Source organism: Yamadazyma tenuis, chromosome 6 (assembly GCF_029203305.1).
Source record: "Yamadazyma tenuis chromosome 6, complete sequence".
Taxonomy (NCBI): domain Eukaryota; kingdom Fungi; phylum Ascomycota; class Pichiomycetes; order Serinales; family Debaryomycetaceae; genus Yamadazyma; species Yamadazyma tenuis.
In genome coordinates, this window is record NC_089466.1 from 742,207 (window position 1) to 764,156 (window position 21,950).

The following is a 21,950-nucleotide window of genomic DNA, read 5'->3' on the forward strand; positions in this document are numbered from 1 at the left end:
CTTGTAAATAGTTGCAGCAACTGTCTAACCAAATAAAGTAGTGTATACGCCGTGCTCACATAATGATGAAAATTTTCAAAGCGAATTTTTTCTTCTCCCCAAACCATCTAGTTTAACCCATATAACACACCACCATGGACCAATTAAACGTTAAGGAACAACAACAGTTCCAACAGATTGTTGAGCAAAAACAAATGAAAGACTTCATGAGATTATACTCCAACTTGGTCTCCAGGTGTTTCGATGACTGTGTTAATGACTTCACCACCGGTTCTTTGACCACCAAGGAAACCACTTGTATTATGAAATGTTCCGAAAAGTTCTTGAAACACAGTGAAAGAGTGGGCCAGAGATTCCAAGAACAGAATGCTTTGTTGATGCAAAACATGCAAAACCGTTAAACCTGACCTTTGATCTCACTGTACCATGTTTTTATTTTGTATATATTTCTTCCATCGTACATAGAAACTCCGGTTTTTTGATATACAATACGAGTCTTATGACATGTCACACCATCAACGTTTGTAGAGTGCCAAAGTTCAAAATGGTGATTTTCATACTTCTAGTGCTCACCTCGCACTGGAAATGCTCGAATTTATCGCTACATCAACAACATGAATGAGACAGAATGCATGAAAATGGGGTTGCTGCAAATACTTGTAGCGTCGACCGTCAACAAGATGTTACGGCGATACGACTCGCTAAACGTTAGAGTTGATGTCACCACCTTTCTTTCACAATTAAGAGCTTGTACTGCTACGTATAGAGATATGTTTGGAAGACCCATACCAGAAGAAACCATGAATTCTAAAGAAGTGTTGATCCAGTTCATAGAGAACAGTGACTTCAAGAAGTTCATGAAGGTTCAGGGCAGCTTGATCCGGATTTTTGCCAACAGCGAGGAGTATCCTCATATCATGAAGTCAATATTGGTGACAGCCACAAAGCGATATTCCGAGTTTTTGGTCAGGAACGTCAATGATTTGGGTAAGCTCATTCAGGGTGCCAAAGAGATCACAGACCGAGAACAGATGAAGCATCGCGGTAACGTTAGTGTCATAGTGGAAGAGAACGAGCCTGCTGACGTTGAAAAGAGCGATATTGAAGTTAATAATGCAGAAAGTGAGCAATCGGGTGATGAAGCCAAGGAGACCAACAACGACGATAAGGAAGGCTCGAGCATGGAAGTCGACTCCGCTGATGGTACGAAAACTACGGGAGAAGACGAGGTAGAAGATGAAGACGAGGATAATAATGCCGAAGACGAAGAAGACGAAGAAGACGAGGAGGAGGAGGAAGAAGACGAGGAGGAGGAAGAGACTCCAAAACTCCGTTCATCCCGAAGACTTTCCAGACGGTCTTTCAAGGAGGAGAAACCAAGTCCTAAGAAAAAGCCAGAGGAAGACGAGGAGGATGAGGATGAGGATGATGGTGAAGGAGCCCCAGTGGCAGAAATTGAGCCGGAGGAAGAGGAAGACAACGAAGAAGAAGAGAAAGGAGATGAAGAAGAAGCGGCAGAGGAGAACGTTGAAGAAGAGGAAGACGTTGAGGAAGAAGAGGAAGAAGAAGAAAATGAAGAGAAAGAAAGTGAGGCAGAAGAAGATGAGGAAGACCAGAAAAATAACCCCGTGGATGAAGATGAAGACGACAAAAAGGCCTTGGATTCTCCACGTAGAAGCTCTCGAAAACGGTCTATGTCCCCTGCTGTTGGCAGTAACAAGAGATTCCAAACAATTGCTATCAACCTCATCAACAATATCCAATCTCATAGGTTCTCTTCATTATTTTTGCAGCCGGTTTCCAAGAGAGAAGTTCCTGATTACTACGAAATTATACACGAGCCCAAGGACCTAAAGAGCATTATGAAAGCAGTTAAGGGCAAGTCTGACGAAAGCTATAACCTGTTACAGCAACTAGAAAGAGACGTTATGCTTATGTTTGCCAACTGCATCATGTTTAACCACTCGGATAAAGACTTGGTCAACTTGGCAAGAACAATGAGAGATGATGCTGTAAATACTTTTAAATTGTTCAAAGAAGCTGAAATGTAATTAGTTAGTGTAATATAGATGATTTGATGCTGTAATCGGACGCGAATTTTTTCGAAATATCATTCTACTACAATGGAGGAAGACTATGATAAACAAATACAGGTGTTAACCAAAACAAGAGGATTGTTGCAGATGATAAACGAATCGACCACAAAGATTTACAATGATTTGAAAAGGGTCCAAGAAAACCATCGGCAAATAAAGGAATCAACTGAAACTTCCAAAAAGCTCATCGATCAATTGTGAGATTCGAATGATATATTAATTACTCTATAACGGGAAGTTTTGCCGTAAACTTTGGGAAGTATGTATTGTATCCTGGCGATACTTCAAAGACATTTTTGCCTCCTTTCAATTCCAAAATGTATGAGAAACATGTTTTGACGAGAGAGCTAATCCACTGTTTCTCATTGTCATTTGTGACCGATTTGTTGTACTCCACCAATGCTTCTTTGGCCATATTCAAACTGTTGATGACTTCATCTTGAGACACATCTGATGCAAAAGACAGGGAGTATTGGGCGAAGGTAAGTTGAGATGGCACTCCTATGGATTCGAATGGCTTGAATCTTAACCTGAATAAGCTCTCGAAACTGGTGATGAAATTGGCGGTAAGATCATCGAATTTAATCATTTTCTGGTTTTGCAAGTAATTTAACAATAGGCACACGGAATTGATGAGTCTTTGAAAGCCTTTCCAATAATCGATTTTATGCTGAAGTGCCTCATTGATTTTGGTGAGCTTTTCCCGTTTCTGCTCAAGTTCTTGCTTGTTCTTCAGTTTTTTCTTCTTAGCGACGATTTTGGATATTTTATACTTGTTGAACTTCAAGAGCCTTTCGGTGGAATGATTTATGTAGACTTTGGTGAGGTAGTTGATATACCAGTAGATTGAATAGATTTCAAATTCCCGGTACAACTCTAGTTCTATTCCAATAAGCAAAAACTCAATCATTAATTCCAACTTTGTGGAGTAAATAAACGAGCTGATTGGCAAAGCGTTTTCATCGGTGTCGGACAACTTATCACCGATTTTGTAGTTATTGTAGATTTCCATCTCAAAGTTCTCCGATTGAACTTGTAAAGAGTCCCATACCAAAAGGTTCTTGTTGATCAATTGTCTCTGCCGACACCGGTTGTTAGCGTAAACAGTCAAATTTTGGTATACTCCTGCTTCAAGGTCTTTAAGTAATTGGCTCAATGCGTCCATTACTAGTTCTGTATCGGCATTGTTCAAGTTCCATGTTTTAGGATTTGATACGTTACAGTTGAAAACGTTGACGTGGTTCATCAAGTCCAACGTTAAGTCACTTAGATGATAAACAGAACCCAATATACTTTGGTCTTCTCTAATAAGAAATAATTGGAAAATTCCCTTGTTAATCACATGGTACTCATTCACCATATGTTGAATATCGTACTTTAAGAACAAGTCCAATGCTTCAATGTCCTTGATATAGTTGGTTTTCCTGAATATCTGTTTCAATTGCTCAAATACGTTGGTCATTTGTTTGAAAGTTTCGTCGAATCCAATGTCGTAAACATCACCTGGAATATGCCTATTACCCAACGATGCTTGAACCCATTTTGAAACACTGCCAACTGGTAATTCTTGGGTCTCATAAAATTGTTTGTGGTCGGCAATAAATTTCAAGCATTCAATTCCTCTATTCAAAATATCCTGGAAGCTTTGGAGTTGTCTAAGATCTGGTACACCGAAAAGGTTTATTTGTAAATTCGATAGTATAGGCAAACTGTTCAAATCCTGTAACAACATCAACTGTTTAATAATATGTTCCTTGTGTTGAGCTGCACTTCTTTTCACTAAGCCGATGGCACTCTCAAGATCATTAAGGACATCATCCACCATGATATCCGTAAGAAAGTCTAACTCCATGTTTCTGGTGGTGATATCTTCATCTTCATATAACACAGTATTTCCCACCGTTATCATGATACCTATGAACTTGCTCAATCCCACCACAAAGCTCTTCAACACACGGTTGTACACTCCGTCACCTAGGCTGAATGTTTCTATTCCTCTGTCCAAGCTCATCGTGTACCCATGGACGATGTCTTCGACGTAACGACAGCTCAAGACTGTCAATGGCAATGAGGAACTACTGAACCAGCTCATTAAGAGTTTGAATAACTTGTTCATTAGCCCCAGAAGCTCGGATTCGGATATTGGCTTCAGGCATTCGAAATTCAATTCAGCAGCGCTCAACTCATTGGGGATCAATCCAGTATCTAAACGAGGATTATTAATCTCTATTGCTCGTGTTCCCTCGAGGAGGTCAAAAAATGGAGACTTCACTACTCTGTTGTTTGATATCTGAGATATTGAAGAGAAGAAATCTTCGGTGATATCAACATAATCGTTCATGGCGATGTTCCAAGATGTGAATACACAATTTTTCTGGGTGAGATTTTGCGACTATATGAAATGATTCTAGAATTAATTATATTGTTTTATATACGTCAGGAAAATTAAACGTTGGCTTCTAAATCCTCTTTTTTACTCTTCTTCAAAAAGTTGAATCCAACATAATAAATAAATATGCCAAACGCTTTGGTTGGGAAGATTTTCACTGCCCATGTATTTGGCATTATTCTGATGATTAAACCAGCTGGAATGGAGACAAATCCACAGATGATGGAAGTAGCCCACATTCCTGGGGTTAGCCTGGCAATCGAGAAAGAAGCTCCTCCAACAAACATGATCAATACCTGAACAGCACAGATCATTATCGTTATAATAAGGAAATACCAGTTCCTGAATAAGTGGGAGAAAAAGTTCAAGTTGTAAGCAGTTATTCTACCTCTAATGGTAGTAATATCAGCAGCTTCATCCAACTTCCTGGTTACTACCAACTTCCACACCTGCAACCAAACAAATGTGTTGAAGGTAAGAGAATCTAATTGTTTAAGTTGGTGACTAGATACGGGGGCATCACCATAAAACAACTTTTGACCACCAAAGTGTAGCGTAAGGGTTACCGCCAATTGAGTAGTTGATTGACCCAAAATCATCTTCCACATTGAAACAGATATTAATGGAGCAGTTCTTCCGGCGGGTTTGTTTTTCAAGAAACTGTCGTCAGGTTTATCAGTAGCCAAAGCTAGGGCAGCCAAAGTATCCATAATCAAATTGACCCATAATAATTGAACTGCAGTCAATACAGAATGGTTATCAGATGAAGCAACGGCAGAGACAAATGTCAATACCACAGCGGTAATATTCACTGTTAATTGAAACTGAATAAATTTCTTGATGGAAACAGCAACGGTTCTTCCCCATTTGATGGCTTGAACTATATCGGTGAAATCGTCAGTCATTAAGATAATATCTGAAGCTTCTCTTGCAACTTCAGTACCACTGATACCCATGGAAAATCCAACATCAGCCAATTTCAAGGCACTGGCATCATTGGTACCATCACCTGTAACAGCCACCACTTCGCCAGATTTTCTCAAAGTATCAACCAAGATTCGTTTATCTTCAGGAGAAGATCTAGCCAATACTCTCAAGTGAGGAACAACCTTGATTCTTTCAGCTTCACTCAACTTTCTGAAGTATGGACCCTCCATAGATGCATGTTCGTTATCCAAGTCTTCCGGGGTTAAAATGTAACAACCTTGGGAAATAGCCTTTGCCGTTCTCAAGTTATCACCAGTTACCATTCTAACAGACACACCACCCTCTTTACATTTCAATACTGCTTCAGGGACACCAGGCTTCAAAGGATCTTGAATACCAACAATACAGTCTAAAATCAAGTTTCTCTTACTCTCATCATATACAGCAGGACTTGTGTCCACCAATTTCTCTGGGTCTGCTTCAGCTGGGTGCTGTTCATTGATAAGACTCTTAAGAGGCCATGAGGTAGCCCCGACAAAGTCTTGATGTCCAACAGCAATGGCTCTCAAAGCATCGTTAGCAAACTCATCAATTTTACCTAAAATTACATCTCTATCGTCTCTGTTAATTCTGGCCAATTGGTTGTTTTCATCATACTTGAATCCACAATTTCTGACAACGATTTCTGCAGCACCTTTAAAGTAAAATCTGTACCCATTTTCAATCTTGACAATGATACCTGACCATTTCCTTGAGCTTTCAAACGGTATTGTTTGCACAATATTATGAGATTCGTTTTTTCTGATTTGTTCCAAGTCTTCGTTTTCAAACAAATTAAGTTTGTCTTTAGCAAATATCAATAAAGCAGACTCGGTTTTGTTACCCAAGTAGGGATCACTTACCAATTCGTACTTGACAGTACTCCTTATTTTGTCTTCGTCGCTCATACTCTCAAAAAGTCTTTGAAAAAAGTTCTTTTTCTTTGGCTTAGTCTTAAGAATATTAGCAGCCTCTTCGTTGTAGCTGACATTCTTAAAAGCTGTGGAATTCAAGGTAATGTTGGTTGCAAAATATGTCTTCAAATCTGAGAAAAGACTTGGAATAATTTCAAGAGATTTAGGCCCAAACTTGTTGGAAACCATGTCATCAAACTCCATGCCGTTACCAAAGTAACCTTTAACGATTCTCATCTTATTCTCCGTCAAAGTACCGGTTTTATCAGAACACACAGCGGTGGCTCCACCCATGGTTTCACACGACTTTAACACTCTAACCAAGTTCCCGTTCTGGGCCATTCTGGTGGTTGCAAAAGCCAATGCCAAAGTCACTGCCAATGGTAAACCTTCTGGAACTGCAACCACAATAATGGTGATGGCAGTGATCAAAATATCCAAAAACTTCTTACCCTTCTCCGCCGAGGCGAGATCATTGTCGGATCCTCCTGGGGCTATCTTGATACAGAATCTAATGAACAAAACAATAAACAAAACCAAGGCCGCCAAAAATCCGTACTTGGAAATTCCATCGGCCAAGTTATCCAATCTTTCTTGCAAAGGAGTCAGTTCGCTTTCATGATTAAGACTCATCATGGTTCTACCGTGAATGGAGTTGACACCAACGGCAGTCACCAAGGCATTTCCCAACCCACTCAAAATTTTGGCGCCCGAGATCAAAAAAGGGTCCTTGAACTTGGTACCTACCGAACCCAAATCCTGAGAGGCATCGGAAGCGTTCAACTTGTAGAACTCAAGAGCCTCGTCAGCAGGCCGTTTGTGGATGGTATCGGATTCCCCCGTCAATGCACTTTCATCACACTCAACCTCCCCACTCACCAACACCGAGTCGGCTGGTACCACATCACCCGTCTGCAAATTTATCACATCACCCACCACCAAGTCATAAATGGATACAAGCACTTGCTGGCCATTCCGAACCACAATCAACTCTCTATCCTCTTTCTTGGCGTTCAACTTGGCAAACTGACGTTCCTTTTGGTAGTCGTTTGCAGCACCCACCAACACCACAATCAACACCGCCACAATGATGGCCACCCCTTCCACCCAGTCCAACTTTGGAATGGGGGTTCCATCCACGTCATACATGGTATCAGTACCAAAGGTCTCATAGAGTCCCAAGGCCATGGACACCACGGCCGCTACCGTCAATAAAATCAACACCTTGTCCTTGAAAGCCTCGATACAAAGCCGAAGGAACGACTTCTGAACCTTCACCGGCAACCGGTTGTCCCCGTAATGCTTAGTTCTCTGCTTCATATCAAGGTCATCACTATCCGAGATGCCTCGGGAGACATCCAGGTTCAAGATATTGCTCAAGTTGTCTAAGCCACCCAATTCAATCAATTTGCGCAAGCTCTTGGGATCGTGAAGCTCCAGTAACTGGGAGATCGAAAGTGAGTAGGTATCGGTCAACGGCGTTTGGCTGTTGATACTGGCCAAATCGTGATTTATAAGTTCTTTGGAATTTGCGGGCAAAGCCAAGGTGGAAGTTTGACCTGGGGCCAGAGGCTTTTCTGACATCGTGTCATCTTGATGGACTGAAGTAACGTCCTGATTAGACATGTTTAATTGTAAGGGTCAACACAAACAACTTAAACCTTAACACCAGAACCAATATTATTTTCCAATAAGTTTTTTTAAGATAAAAGGCACAGTTTATATCAGTAACATTAATGGGGCTGGGCCAGGGGCCGCACTGGGGCGAACCATCGCGAAGCCTGCCCGCCACGTCGTGTCTCCTTTGGTGAGCGCGAAATAAAGCACAGCCTCAATCAGATTCAATTTACCTGATGCGGTAAGATACACTGGCAGATGCTTATTTTCTTGTCTCAAATGACTTTAAAGGTTGCATTGTGACTAGAATTGGCTATGCAATCATGTTGCTGACCAACGTGTGACCAGATGTTGCGGTCGGAACCTGATGGCAAAGATCTTTGGATGTTCTCAAGGATGACCCTGGCGAAGGTGTTTTGTCACTCACACGCGTGCTGGGAGTGCCAAGTATTTTTTCAGTATACGGCTCGCATTCAACTATCGGCTTTATGCTCGCGCGGAGGCGACATTCACTTCATAGCTACCATAGGGTCTGAGCCTCTTTATGGTCGGAGATCGTGCCGGATGGCTGTTCTAATGTCTGCGGCCGTTTGTTATCGTCGCCAAGCATTCGGTTCAAGTGTTAAACTCCAAGCGTTTGTGGTTCCAAGCGTTTGCGGTTCCAAGCGTTTGCAATTTCACAGCCTTTTTGGTACTTGCAACCATTGTCATGTATGCCGCGACACGACTCGTGCGCCCATTGGTGATAAGGCTACGGATACAAGACGGAAGGTGGATGTGTCACGTGAGGAATGTCCTCTTATGTCCGCTCAGCTGCAGTTCTCGTTTAGGAACGGCCTAATCCCGTTTAGATCCTTCCGCGATGGCCCCAGAAGATTTTCACAAAAGCCAATCCCGTGTAACGGTAAAGGTTTTACAATTCACACTAGCCTTTGCGAGCAATTGACCCTATGAAAGCATATTCCTCCTCTTAATGACAAGTCCACCGCGGTCCGAGCCATTCAATGTCCGATCCGCGATCCGAGTCTTCACCACCCGCACCTATAAATTCCCCTGATGTGACACTTTGCAATCACCACAGCAACTATGGGCAAAGAACAAAATCTCGCCAATCATATCTTATCGTTGCCTGAACCCCAGCTCTCCCAGGTTAGAGGCCACCCGGCCAAGGTCTTGCGGTTAATTGAGGACTACCCAGAATCATTCATGGACATTGGCCCCGTTAAAGGAAAGCGGATCATTGAAGAAATCCAAAAAACCAAGCCTTCGGTCATGATTGAAATGGGAGGCTATTGTGGGTACTCGGCCATTCTCTTCGGGAACGAGCTCAAGAAGCTCAATGGCAAGTATTACAGTTTTGAACTCTCTGATGAGTATGCTGAAGTAGCATCCAAGTTGGTTGATTTGGCTGGATTGTCGGGAACGGTTGAAATTATCGTGGGCCCTGCCAACGCTACATTGCCAAGGTTCAAGGAGTGGCTCAAAGAAGATATTATTGACTTTGTGTTCATCGACCATGATAAACAGGCATATACTCCTGATCTCAGGATCCTTGAGTCGTTGGACCTCATTGGAGTCGGCACCACCATCGTCGCTGACAATATCATCCGTCCCGGGGCACCTGAATACCATTCGTATGTGACCCTGACTCCTCAGCAGAAGAACGAGTATATCTCTGTCAATCAAAACCCTAACGGCTCCCAGTTTGTGGGTAGATGGAACTTTGTTTACGAAACCGAGTTGATCAAGATGGGGCAAGATGGGATCGATGTCACCAAGGTTGTCAAATCTTTGAATTGATTAGGTTATGAATTATATAGCGGTACGGCAGAGCTATTTCAAAATAATGTACTTTAGGGTGGTTTGAAGTTGTCCTCTTTGCAGGGTATATATTTGGTCTCTGTATTTGCATTTTTCTTTGGTTCCTGTTTCTACATATCTCTCTCGCCTGATGTTTGCAGCTATTTCGAAAACCTCGCGACTTTTACTTCTGTAATGACTATCAACTTCATTCCTGGAGAAGTCAACAGAACAGAAAACTCGGTGCTGCACGGACGATGGAAAGACCACTACATAATTGTCTACGGCTCCGGTAACAACTTGGTGATATCTTCTCTCACCTTCAAAAACAACATCACCGACCATCTTCAAACCATTTATCTCGAATCAGACCCGTCCTCCATTGACTTCAATGCATCCAGTGGCTTTATCGCCATCTCAGTCAAATCCAAAGTGCTTCTCCTTAAGCCGGTCAACGAGTTCATGAGCAGGCCCCAATGGTCTGTGGCGTTAGAGGTTTCTGCTCATTCCACTGTCAATTGCATGCACTGGGCCCCTGTCGAGAATGAATTGGCAATAGGAACATCCGATTCGATTGAATTATTCAAGATCTATGAGGAGTATGGTGCCCTCAAGTACCATCGTCGATGGTTCCAGACACAAGCAATATCAGTTACTGCTCTCAAAATTACCTTCAATTCCAATAAAATCGTGGTGCAGAATGGCGACTATGATAGACTATTGAAAGTGTGGTCTCGCATTAACTATGGAGACGATAACACCTTGTTTGAGTTGACATACCTTCCGCATCCTGTTAATGACTTCATTTTGGACTTCAAATGGCGCTTCAGGCTTTATAGCAAATCATCCAAGGTGATTGACGAATCAATGGCTAATATCAAGAATATCAGAAACTATATTGACACCGGCAACGAGGACTCAGATACACTCTTCACCTTCTCTTACAATAAAGTGTTCAGAGTGTGGTCTACGTACGAATCTAGTGGACATAATCTGATCAAGTGTTGGGGTCAATTGGACTTGTCGGACTGTTTTGTAAACCAGACTATTGTTGCCGTGGTGTTGATCGATAACTACTATCTTCAAAAGACATTATTCCGCCAATTGGAGGGCCTGACCTCCGAGTTGGCAAATTACTTCAAAGATCAGTTATATGATAACATCGATTTGTTGCTCGTGGTGAGCAATTTGGGTCAAGTGGCCCTTTATCTGATTCTGAATGTGTCGATGATCCCGCCCAACTCAATTCGTTTCGAGCGAATTGATACAATGGCCATGGAGTTCAATAAGTTTTCTTTTCTGAGTATCACAGAATCAGTACAGCTGGAAGATATCCTGTCAGAGGCTTTCAAAATCAGCTTAAAGCCCGTGGTAGTTCCAAAAATTGCGTTGTTTGATAAGGATGATGCCACTTTGAGTCTTTTGTTCCATAATCGGCTCAAAAATACCTTGAAACTCAATACATTGAATTTCAAACAGCTACTTAAACCGAATACTCCTTGTATTGGAACTAATCTCGTAAACAAGTTCCAAGGTCATGATAAGTCCATCAGGAAACTCATCAAATCATACAAATCGAACACCCATTCCATTCTATTGTCTATTCTGAATTTTGCCAAAAACAACTACATTTGGGAACCACTTACCCTCAAAAAACCTTCCAAAAGAACTATAATCACTAAGAAATTCCAGATTGATTTAACCCTCGTGAACAACGACCCAAATAATTTTATCTATGACGCATTACTCTTGAATGATATCGAAGGTTCTCCAGGCAAACGGCGTCATCTAGTAATTTCTTTTGACAAATTAGGATTTCTTACTTTATGGGACTGTAATGAACTTGAACATGAAGACAAATGTGCTGAGGTGATATACAGCGAACATGTAGAAGATAAAGCTCCGAAGGTGTTGCAATTGGTTCAAATTGAGAAGGATGAATACTTGATTGTGTCCATTTATGAGTTGGATGAAGTTAGGTGCTGGAAGTTAAAACTCACAAAGGAAAACTCAAAGAATATCGACTTATTTCCTTGGAAGATTCAAAACTTGCCGCCAGTGGAAAGTCGTTACAAGATAAATAAAATTGAAAACCTTATTAACGACAAATCTTCTTCTTTGATTTCCATAATTGAAGAAGGTGGACATCTAAGTAACTACTCCATCAAGTTTGCCGAAATTGTCGAATGGGTTGAAACTTCCTCCTTTCAAACAAATATCAAAAACTGTTCCAAAGTAATGGGTTCATCTATCATCAATAAAATTGCATTTGTTGATGAAACGGGTTATAAGCTTCAAATTTGGGACTCTAAGGCAAAACTTCTAGAGTATGAAGAGGAATTTAATGCTGAACAAGGTGCTGTTCGAGACATTGACTGGTGTCTAATAAGTTCTCCTGATCGGTCTTGTCACAATGTTCTTTTATCGATAGGGTTCCAGAGGTTTGTCATGTTGTACACCCAATTGAGGTACGACTATACCAACAATATTCCCACATATGCTCCTTTGAAAAAGATCGACATCAGTGACTACACTTCTCATGAAATTGGTGATTCGATTTGGATAAACAATGGATATTTGGTCATCGGATGTGGGAATCAGTTCTTCATCGATGATAGATGGTTCCAGCTAGGAAGCTCGGGAAGCAGTCTTATAAATAGTATGACTAGACAGTTGGTTAGGGGGTTTTTCGAACACGATGATGATGATCAGCCTTCTTCACACGAGACTTCTAACCAAATATTCGACATCAGTGACATTGTGAGGCTTTTGAATGGACCTTTACCCTATTATCATCCTCAATTTTTGATTCAGTTAATGTATCTGAACCAATTTGATTTGGCCAAACTAATCTTGGTGAAATTGTTTCAGTGCATTCGAAGTGGAGAAAAAATTAAGTGGAATTTGGGATTTGATCTTGTTGATGAAATATTATATGATCAACAAGCCGATGGTCGTCATTCAATACTTGAAAACGCTAAAGAAGAAGATATATTTTCTACTTTCAACGAGAACTTGGTTGACCTATTGTCTGAGAAATTGACGAAAATATCGTTACCATCTTTAACAAGACACCAGCAAATCACGTTGATCTCGCTCATCAATATCACCAAACTCGTGAAAAAGTATGTTGGTATGTTGGACGAAAACGGATTAAGATTCTTAATTGGGTTCAAGTTGTATCAGTCATCTACCAGGCAATCTGCACTCAACATGAGAGACATAAATTTTGCTTTACACAGTCGTAATAAGGATATATTGGTTTCAATAGTTGAAGAAGCCTACGATTTCAAGTTCACCTTAAGTTTGGTTAAAAGCTTGGGTTTGGTCTACTGGATTGACAATTATAAATTACTTGAGATTGTGGAAAACATTGCTAAAAATGAATTCAATAATGAGAGAGACCCTTCCGGAATAGTGTCTTTACTCTATATGGCATTAAACAAAAAGAATATACTAGTTGGTTTATGGAGAACCACTAGTCACAAAGAAAGACAAAAGATCTTGGCATTCTTAGCTCATGACTTTACCCAGAACAGATGGCAAGTAGCTGCCATGAAGAATGCATTTGCTTTATTGGGTAAACACAGATACCTTGATTCGGCCTATTTCTTTCTTTTGGGAGAAAAGGTATCCGATTGTTGCAGTATCATCAACAGTAAATTGGGTGATTTCCAGCTTTCGTTAATTGTATCAAAATTATATCATTTTGTCAGAAGCAAAGAATCTGATACTCAACAGTTGATTGAGACTTCACTTTTGAAAGATGTTATTGAAAATGGAGATAAATGGGTCAATAGTTGGTTATTCTGGGAGTTAAATCAGAAAGAGATGGCCATTCAAGCACTAATAAAGTCACCAATTGACCTAATCAAATCCTCCGATTTGAACTGTCCTAACAACTACACACTTAACTCCGAGTCAAACAAGTTTCTCAATGAGGATCCAGCACTGATATTGCTATACACCTCCCTCAAATCCAAGTCATTGAACTATCAGCAAGGTTCGATGTTAATTACTCCAAAAGAAGAATCAGAATTCATATTGAAGATCTGTTCGATCTATGATAAAATGGGGTGTGATTATTTGGCATTAATACTTCTTAGAAACTGGAAATTTGACTACAGGAAATTTGACAAGATGAACAAAATCAATGTCAATGGCTTTAAAGAATTCAAAATGGACAACGATCCTCCTCCAGAACAGATATTTGAGGAACCCGATATGAGTGCTTTTGATTTCGGGTTTTGAAAGTTATAGAAACATGTAATATACAAACAGTCATTAGAAGCTGCAAAAAAAACACAAACCCTACCCGGGACTCGAACCCGGAGTCTCCCGCTTAGGAGGCGGATGCCTTAACCGTTTGGCCAGCAGGGCGCGCTAATAATAAAAAACGACCTAATTGGAAAATCAGGCTCACCATTTAATCACTGAAAAGCCTTACCAGATCGTAAAATGCTACACTCTAATTCTTCTGTACTCCAGTTGATTGCTTGTACTAAGATCCCACACAAATATCCATAGCCCCTCACTAAAAGCGGTATGTTTTCGGACGAAAGGGACTAAAGGAGAAAGCAGTGACCATTCTGCTCATTAACCTTTTGATGAGCTATTTCTAGGAGTGACACAACTACATCTACAGTAAGTTGAATAAGGTTTTGTGCGTCCAAGAATTGCAGCCATAAACGCGGGGGCTATCAAATTTCACTAAAGATTTTTTAAGAAAAGTAGCTTAAATTGAAGAATTAAATACAAATTAAAAGACGCAGGTAGGGCTCAAGAACCCAGAGTTTAAACCTCAGGGTTTTTTGGTTCGGGTTGACTAATAGACTTGGAAATTTCCAATCCTCTGTTGAGCAATTCACCTTGTAAATCATCTTCAGCGTCTTCGGTGTGATTGGAGATCTTGAAGAAAATTAATGGGGAAGCAAGTACCAAGGCCCCAGCACATAATCCCCAACTACTAGCAAACATGCTCATGTAAGGAACTTCATAATAATCCAAACGCCACATAATAGCAGCACCGGCTGATTGAATAGACTTAAAGAAAGCTCCGTAAATAGCATTCTTCTTAGGGTTGTTAGACATGGCTCCCAAAGTGTAGTAAATGAAGGTTTGAAACATGGCATCATACATTCCGTAGAAAATGTACAAGAACATAGGTCCCACATAAGTACTACCCTTTTTAAAGTCAATTAAAGCCATGCCAGCCACCGATTCTCTGGTGTACTTCTTTTGGAAATCATAACCACCACCCCAGATAACAAATGTCAAAACCATGATGATGGACCAGCCGATCTTGACTCTTGTTTTTCTGTCGAATCTTTTCCAATCTAAGATGTTTCCGAAAATAGCGGCACCAACCATTTGAGCGGCCCAGTACAACAAAGAGTTCAAAGATCTGGTTCTAATAGTAAATCTAGCAGCATTGACATCGTTAAATTGGTAAGTGTAGAACCAGTTGGAAGCGAAAAACATGGGGAACAAGAAATAGATCTTTGGTTCTTTGTACAACATTTTGGCCATGTTTATCAACTCAACCTTCCAGTGAGGGAACTGTTGTTGGACGACTCTTTCAGAACCAACTCCACCTCTCCAAACCTGATGAGGACGTAAAGTACATCCGGCAATAATAATACCCGAGCACATCAAGGCGATGAAGGCGGCGTACGTACCATCGGTGGCCACACTGCTGTTATTTTTCATGTTGTTACCGAGAGAAATAGCACTTCCAATCACAGCACCCAAGTTGAAAATGACCCAGAAAGTCATGATGGCTTTACCCTTAAGGTGCTCAGCAGGATAGGAGATGATGATGGAGGTTTGGGCAGCCCAAAGCTGACCAGCACACACACCAAGAATGGCCCCAGCAGCAACCACAAAGGCAGCAGCTCCACCATAATCCTCAACCACACCATCAGCGTTGGTGAACAGGTGTTTCGTGTAGTACAACAAGGAACCCGAATAAATAACGTACCCAACTCCTCCAAACATCAAACTGAACTTGGTACCAATGATGTTACACACCCACCCGGCGAAAAAACCATATCCACAGAAGGTGGAGTACAAGGACACAGAAGAGTTATTTGAAACTGACAATGAGATACCAGCACCTCCAACTCCTGATAAGGCATTGTACATACCTGGTAACATGAAACAAGTGAAAGCCAACATCACGATTTGAACCATGGATTCAGAATAGGCTGGCAAAAACGACACGATTTTTTTGTCGTACCATCTAAGAGGACCGGTATAATGGGATTCTTCCTCTGGTTGATGTTTATCAGAGGACGTGCCACTATTGTGCACCTCAACGGTGTTATTAGTCAACTTTTCTTCAGACATTATGATTAGAATAGAGGACTAGAAGTATTAATCAACCCCAATTTTACCGGAATCTTATGGGGTTTATATATGAAGATGCGGCAAAGGCCAAAATATCTTATCTATTTTTTTACTCCAAGTATCGCAGTTTTTATCGTTACTTTTAAGAAAAAAATGCCACCTTGATTTGCGCATTCATGTTACATTAGTACTCAAGCAAATTATTAGATACAAATTTCCATCATGTTGTATTTTATCCGACAATCTGCCAGTCAAAATGCAACATGACTATTGATTGCAACTTGATAAGAATCTAAATTAAGGTTGCAACCCACCTTTGCAATGGGTTGTAGTCATGTGTTCCACCAGCCTTATATGATCTACCACCACCCTTTCCTCCGGACCCACTAGGAAGAGGGGCCAGGTGCAAAAGTGCCTTGATGAAATCCTCGTGCCACTTATGCAACATCAAGGCTCGTTTCAAGGTGGTATTTTACTCGCGGTTCCGGTTTAGATTTTCCTCTGGTCGCGTTCGAACGCTTCCCCAGCTTTGACAATAGCAGTCACAAGATCATCAATAATGGCATCCGTAAGGATGGGCGAGTTAAATACCACCCGAAAAAACTCACCCTGTTCATCCTGGGCCCCCGCCTGTGGGTGAGGTGAGAAGTCAACGAGGTATCGACCCTGGGTGTGCAATTCTCGTGAAATATACCTAGTGACGGGGGTGAGATCATCTCCCTCATAGGATTTGGGACGGTAGTAAAAGCACACTTGCAAACACGCGGGATCTCCCACTACTGCGAAGTTGGGATGTTGGCGGGTCGCCTGCAAAAAGTACCGCACCGTGTCGTACGCGTGATCGACCCTCTGCTCGAAGCCGCGGGTGCCATAGTACTTCCAGGCCATGTACAACTTGAACGAGTCAGCGCGGCGGCCGCACCCCATAGTACCGTCCGCGAGATCAAAGTTCTCCTCATCACTTTCTCTGCCGTGGAAGAGGTACGGGGCGTCTAGTGACATGGCCTGCTGGAACTTACCCACATGTGGCACGAGAAGAAATGAGCATGTGGTTGGCACCCCTAGCATTTTGTGGGGGTTAACAGTGATGGAGTCGGCCGTGTGGCACCCGTCGAGGCGGTGGCGGTGGCGGCGCGAAAACACCACGTTACCGCCCCACGATCCGTCGATGTGGAACCACACGCGGTACTTTTGGGCGATGCGGGAAATGGGTGCAAACGCATCGAACGACCCAAATACTGTAGTACCGGCGGTGGCATTGATATATAACGGCGTGAACCCTTGGGCAATAGAGTCGGTGATTGCTGCCTCGAGGCTCTCGTGGTGCATTGTCCCGTCGTCGTTGACAGCAACTTTGAACACACTGCCAGACCCGAGCCCGAGAAGAATAGCGGCTTTTTCCACCGAGTAATGGCAGTGTTTCGATGTGTACACCGCGAACCGGTGCAGGCCATTTCCCTGGATCTTGGTGTCAGGATAGAGCAACGCCCGCGCCATCTGCAACGATGTGATGTTGGACCAAGACCCTCCGCTGAAGGTCAACCCACCACAGGTGTCCTGGTGGTCCTTAAAAAAAAGCCGCCCGTACTCGCGGGCCACGTAGTTCTCGAGCACTGAGAGCACCGGCGACACCGTAAAAACGTGTGAATTGGTGTTTAATACCGATAAAATGAGGTCTGAAATCACGCCAATGGGATTATTGGACGCGTAGAGTTTATCCAAAAAACCTGGATTCCATGTATTCACCAGCACATCCAACACCGAGTTGATCAAGTGCTGGAGTTTTTGCTCATCGTTCTTGATGGGCTCAAAGTCGCTGTTAAACTGAGCAAAATGGCTCTTCACCTCAGCTGGTGATCTGTATTGTCCGAGGGCGTTTTGTTTGAAGTTCAGAGAACTGGGGTCCGACTCCTCGATATGCTGGAGGATCTTGGGTGTCACAAGTGCCAACAACCGATCGAGCTCGGTTGCTCTATTAGTTTCTAAAGGTGTTTGAAGAGACATTCAAAGTTGCTAAATGGGTAAAAATTGCGAATTTGGTACGATGGATCCTTAAAATCGTAAAAGTTAAAAATGGTGGAGGTGCGAGCCGCCTGCGTTCATGTGATTTGTGCATACAATGTGTGTTATTACCTATTTACAGAAGGGCCTAATGAGGGTGTACTACTTAGAAGGAGATTCCCGCGATAAGTTGCGGTTGAGCACCTCTAGTTTCCTCATTTCTTCTTTGGCATCAAAGTTCCCACTCGATAAGTTATCGTAGATTTGGTCGTATTTCCCAGTAGACAACGGAGCATTACCTCTCATTCGTTTGGTCATGTCGAAATATCCGTTCTTGCACTCCATGTACGAGAGGAAGTTGGCTACACAGAGTGCCGGGAGATCTTTCTTCAATTCTGGTTTGGTGAGACAGTCTTTGGGAGTGTTTCTCTCGATGAGCACGCATGGTGATCTCTGTAGGCAGACCGCCAACGCTTTTTTCTGATCCTGACAACTGGGGATGATGTTAGTAGCAGCTACTAGAAAAGGCTTACTGGTTTGGTTGTACGTACCTTGCACCCATGAATACAAACTGGTGACTATGGGAAAATTTGGTGATAAACGCGCGCAGTTAAAACTCATCGCTTTATCAGTACCATTGTATCCTGGGGTTGAGCATCTACGTTCTGAAACGCGAACCAGATCATTATACAAGCTCACGACACACGTGTGAAGAACATACTTTGCTGACCAACAAAAGTCGCTCCACCATGTATTTGTACAACTTCACATCCAAGGCATCGACGCTGCTGGTATCTTCAATAATAGGCCAATTCACAAAAAAACAACAGCTTGTGATAGCCACTGCTAACACCCTTGAAACTTGGATACAGCAGGATGAAAAGATCGAGAAAGTGCGTCTGCAATTCAGTTTTGGGATCATCCAAAAGCTCGAAAAACTTAGACCTCTTGGTTTCGATAGAGACTTATTGGTGATAACATCAGATTCAGGAAACTTGACTGTATGCGAGTTCAAGCATGAGGAGTTCGTGCCGTTGTTCCATGAACCTCATTCAAAAAACGGTCTTCGAAGCATTACTCCCGGTGAGTACCTTGATATTGATCCCCATAACCGTGCAATCATGATCAGTGCAGTGGAACGCAATAAGTTGTTGTACCGAGTCCATGTCGAGAACGAACGGGTCTCGTTGAGTTCTCCCTTGGAATGTTTGAGTAACAACACCTTCACTTTGTGCACTTGTGCTGTGGATAACGGGTTCAACAACCCTCTCTTTGCTGCTATAGAAATCGATTCCAACAAGAAAACCGTCTTGAACTACTATGAATTGGACCAGGGGTTGAACCACGTAATGAAACGTACGGAAGATGTGCCTGAATCGGCCAACTTGTTGATCCCTTTCGATGGGTTGATGGTATGCTGTGATGGGTTTATATTGCATAATGGAAAAGAACTTGCCTTTCCCAAGAAGAGCAAGATAGTCAATTATGTGATCCATAAGTTGAAGAATGACTTCTTTGTGCTCCTACAAAACGAGTTTGGTGACCTCTTCAAAGTCGACACTGACCAGATCAACTACTTTGGCCACCTTCCTGTTTCTGTGGCTATCAATATTTTCAAAAATGGGCACTTGTACGCTAATTGTTCCAACACAAATAAGTTGTACTGTCAGATCACAGGTTTAAAAGTCAGTAGGTCTACCTCAGACAATTTAGAGAATCTTGAACTCGTGCAAACAATAGAATCATTGGATCCAATTCTTGATATCAAGCTTAAAGACTCCCATTTGATAACTGCTAATTCTACCAGTGTGAAGACGCTTGTGCATGGAGTTCCCACCACCACAATTGTAGAGTCTCCATTGCCATCGTCACCTCTCAAGATATTCACCACCAAACTAACAAGAGATGATGTTAACGATGCTTATCTAGTTATATCTTCATCTGAAACATCGGTGTTGTCTATAGGAGAAGAAGTGGCAGAGGTAACAGACTCAAAGTTTTCTAAAGATCCTACTATACTTGTTCAACAGGTTGGTAAAATGGCTTTGATACAAGTATATTCCAATGGTATTAAGCATATAAATGGGGAGAAAGTGACCGACTGGTTCCCACCAGCTGGGATCAACATCATAAAAGCTAGCAGCAATAATCAACAGCTTATTATTGGTTTGACTAACAACGAAGTCATTTACTTTGAAGTTGACGTTGATGACCAATTGGTAGAATATCAGGATAAAGTTGAGTTACCTACAAACATCACAGCCTTGGCTATTTCCAAAGACTTTGCGGTTGCTGGGTGTGCCGATGAAACCGTCCAAGTTATATCCTTGAAGCAACAGAACTGCTTAGAGATTCTATCGATGCAAATGCTTAGCAGCAACAGTTCTGCAATTGAGTTTCTGGAACAAGAAGTTCATATTGGAATGGAGAATGGGTTGTTTGTTAGGACCAATATCGATGCTCGAGGGAAATTATCCAATACGAGAGTAAAGTATCTTGGGACAAAGCCAATCCGTCTTTCAAAAATAAATGATTCGATTCTTGCTATATCCTCCAAGCCATGGGTGGGATTTAAGACCAATGGGAACTTCAATATAGTTCCTTTAAACGACATAGATATCACAGACGGAACTTCCTTCTACTCTGAAGATATCGGAGGTGAAGGAATTGTGGGATTTCGAGGTAATGATCTAATCATCTTCACTATTGACGACTTCAGGAACAATTTCATAATATCCACTGAAGATATTCCAGCAACTAAATTGTTAGTGGACAATGAGGTGTACTCGTTAGGGAAAGAGTTGGTTAGAAACAACAAAGAGAAGTTCGCTTTTGAAGAGTCACCATTGTCCATTTGCAGGTTCAAAGATTATGTTGTGGTGGGAGTGACAAATCCAAATTTCTTATACACTTTTAAGGATATGAAGCTTGTTCATAAGACAGAAGTTGAAATGCCACCGAGATCGATACTCGAGTTCAATGGAAGACTATTAGTGGGAATGGATAACCTCTTACGAACATACGATTTGGGGAAAAAGCAGCTATTGAGGAAGTCTTCCACTGCCATTAAACACATCAACAAAATTATCAGAATTGTTTATCAGGGAAAGGATAGAATTGTTGTTGGAGATTCCAACAACTCCACAATTTTCTGTAAATTTATTGAAAATTCATTCGTACCGATTTCAGACGATACTATGAACAGGCAAATTACGTCCTTATCAACATTGGACTACGATACTGTAATTGGTGGTGATAAGTTTGGAAATGTGTTTGTCAACAGAATCAAATACGATAATACCTACTTTGTTGAGGAACTGTATTTGAACGGGTCATCTGGGAGATGCCAAACTTTAGCTGAGTTCTTCTTAAATGATATTCCCATGTCTTTCACAAAGGGAACTTTGGTTCTTGGAGGGCCAGAAGTTATTATTTATGCTGGGTTACAAGGTACTATTGGTATTCTTCTACCAATCAGTGAATCAGACTTCAAGTTCTTGAGCAATCTTCTGATTGAGTTGAACAAAGATTTATTACTTGGTAGAGACCATATGAAGTTCAGAGGATATTATAATTCAACTCACAATGTCATTGATGGAGATATAATTGAAAAATTCCTTGAATTGAATGCTTCAAGTAGAATAAAAATCTCCAATAAACTCAATAAGTCTGTGAGAGAAATTGAAAACAAGATTAATGATTACAGAGAAAAGTCCGCCTTTTGAAGAATAACTTTCAGATTCTCATACCTAATAATATATAATAATACATCAATATACACAACATACAAACAAACAACACCAAGTTCAATTTCATCTA

General features: G+C 41.6%; 10 protein-coding genes and 1 non-coding gene across 11 annotated transcripts; 5 read left to right on the forward strand and 6 right to left on the reverse strand. All coding sequences in view use genetic code 12, as the record gives it.

The window, feature by feature from the left end:
• Positions 1-134: 134 nt before the first annotated feature.
• Positions 135-401, forward strand: TIM9 (protein transporter tim9; the record flags this gene model as incomplete). Its single annotated transcript, XM_006686892.1, has 1 exon — positions 135-401. One exon carries the CDS (start codon positions 135-137, stop codon positions 399-401), a length of 267 nt encoding a protein of 88 aa, XP_006686955.1.
• Positions 402-614: 213 nt separating this feature from the next.
• On the forward strand, positions 615-2,051 carry PSN45_004566 (uncharacterized protein; the record flags this gene model as incomplete). The annotated part of the gene is made up of 1 exon (XM_066158322.1): positions 615-2,051. The coding sequence occupies one exon, from the start codon at positions 615-617 to the stop codon at positions 2,049-2,051; it is 1,437 nt and encodes a 478-aa protein (XP_066014419.1).
• A 265-nt stretch (positions 2,052-2,316) lies between these two features.
• On the reverse strand, positions 2,317-4,437 carry MAK10 (N-alpha-acetyltransferase, non-catalitic subunit; the record flags this gene model as incomplete). Its single annotated transcript, XM_006686889.2, has 1 exon — positions 2,317-4,437. The coding sequence occupies one exon, from the start codon at positions 4,435-4,437 to the stop codon at positions 2,317-2,319; it is 2,121 nt and encodes a 706-aa protein (XP_006686952.1).
• Positions 4,438-4,541: 104 nt separating this feature from the next.
• PMC1 (plasma membrane calcium) lies at positions 4,542-7,991 on the reverse strand (the record flags this gene model as incomplete). Its single annotated transcript, XM_006686888.2, has 1 exon — positions 4,542-7,991. The coding sequence occupies one exon, from the start codon at positions 7,989-7,991 to the stop codon at positions 4,542-4,544; it is 3,450 nt and encodes a 1,149-aa protein (XP_006686951.2).
• A 1,077-nt stretch (positions 7,992-9,068) lies between these two features.
• PSN45_004569 (S-adenosyl-L-methionine-dependent methyltransferase) lies at positions 9,069-9,782 on the forward strand (the record flags this gene model as incomplete). Its single annotated transcript, XM_006686887.1, has 1 exon — positions 9,069-9,782. The coding sequence occupies one exon, from the start codon at positions 9,069-9,071 to the stop codon at positions 9,780-9,782; it is 714 nt and encodes a 237-aa protein (XP_006686950.1).
• A 195-nt stretch (positions 9,783-9,977) lies between these two features.
• Positions 9,978-14,033, forward strand: RAV1 (regulator of (H+)-ATPase in vacuolar membrane; the record flags this gene model as incomplete). Its single annotated transcript, XM_006686886.2, has 1 exon — positions 9,978-14,033. The coding sequence occupies one exon, from the start codon at positions 9,978-9,980 to the stop codon at positions 14,031-14,033; it is 4,056 nt and encodes a 1,351-aa protein (XP_006686949.1).
• A 56-nt stretch (positions 14,034-14,089) lies between these two features.
• PSN45_004571 lies at positions 14,090-14,162 on the reverse strand. The gene has a single exon. It is a non-coding gene; the product is annotated as a tRNA-Arg (tRNA).
• Positions 14,163-14,576: 414 nt separating this feature from the next.
• Positions 14,577-16,130, reverse strand: PSN45_004572 (uncharacterized protein; the record flags this gene model as incomplete). The annotated part of the gene is made up of 1 exon (XM_006687291.1): positions 14,577-16,130. One exon carries the CDS (start codon positions 16,128-16,130, stop codon positions 14,577-14,579), a length of 1,554 nt encoding a protein of 517 aa, XP_006687354.1.
• A 489-nt stretch (positions 16,131-16,619) lies between these two features.
• GAD2 (Glutamate decarboxylase 2) lies at positions 16,620-18,134 on the reverse strand (the record flags this gene model as incomplete). Its single annotated transcript, XM_006686885.2, has 1 exon — positions 16,620-18,134. The coding sequence occupies one exon, from the start codon at positions 18,132-18,134 to the stop codon at positions 16,620-16,622; it is 1,515 nt and encodes a 504-aa protein (XP_006686948.1).
• Positions 18,135-18,293: 159 nt separating this feature from the next.
• Positions 18,294-18,693, reverse strand: PSN45_004574 (uncharacterized protein; the record flags this gene model as incomplete). The annotated part of the gene is made up of 2 exons (XM_006687289.1): positions 18,294-18,624; positions 18,683-18,693. 2 exons carry the CDS (start codon positions 18,691-18,693, stop codon positions 18,294-18,296), a joined length of 342 nt encoding a protein of 113 aa, XP_006687352.1.
• A 187-nt stretch (positions 18,694-18,880) lies between these two features.
• On the forward strand, positions 18,881-21,856 carry RSE1 (pre-mRNA-splicing factor rse1; the record flags this gene model as incomplete). Its single annotated transcript, XM_006687437.2, has 1 exon — positions 18,881-21,856. The coding sequence occupies one exon, from the start codon at positions 18,881-18,883 to the stop codon at positions 21,854-21,856; it is 2,976 nt and encodes a 991-aa protein (XP_006687500.1).
• Between the last annotated feature and the right edge of the window lie 94 nt (positions 21,857-21,950).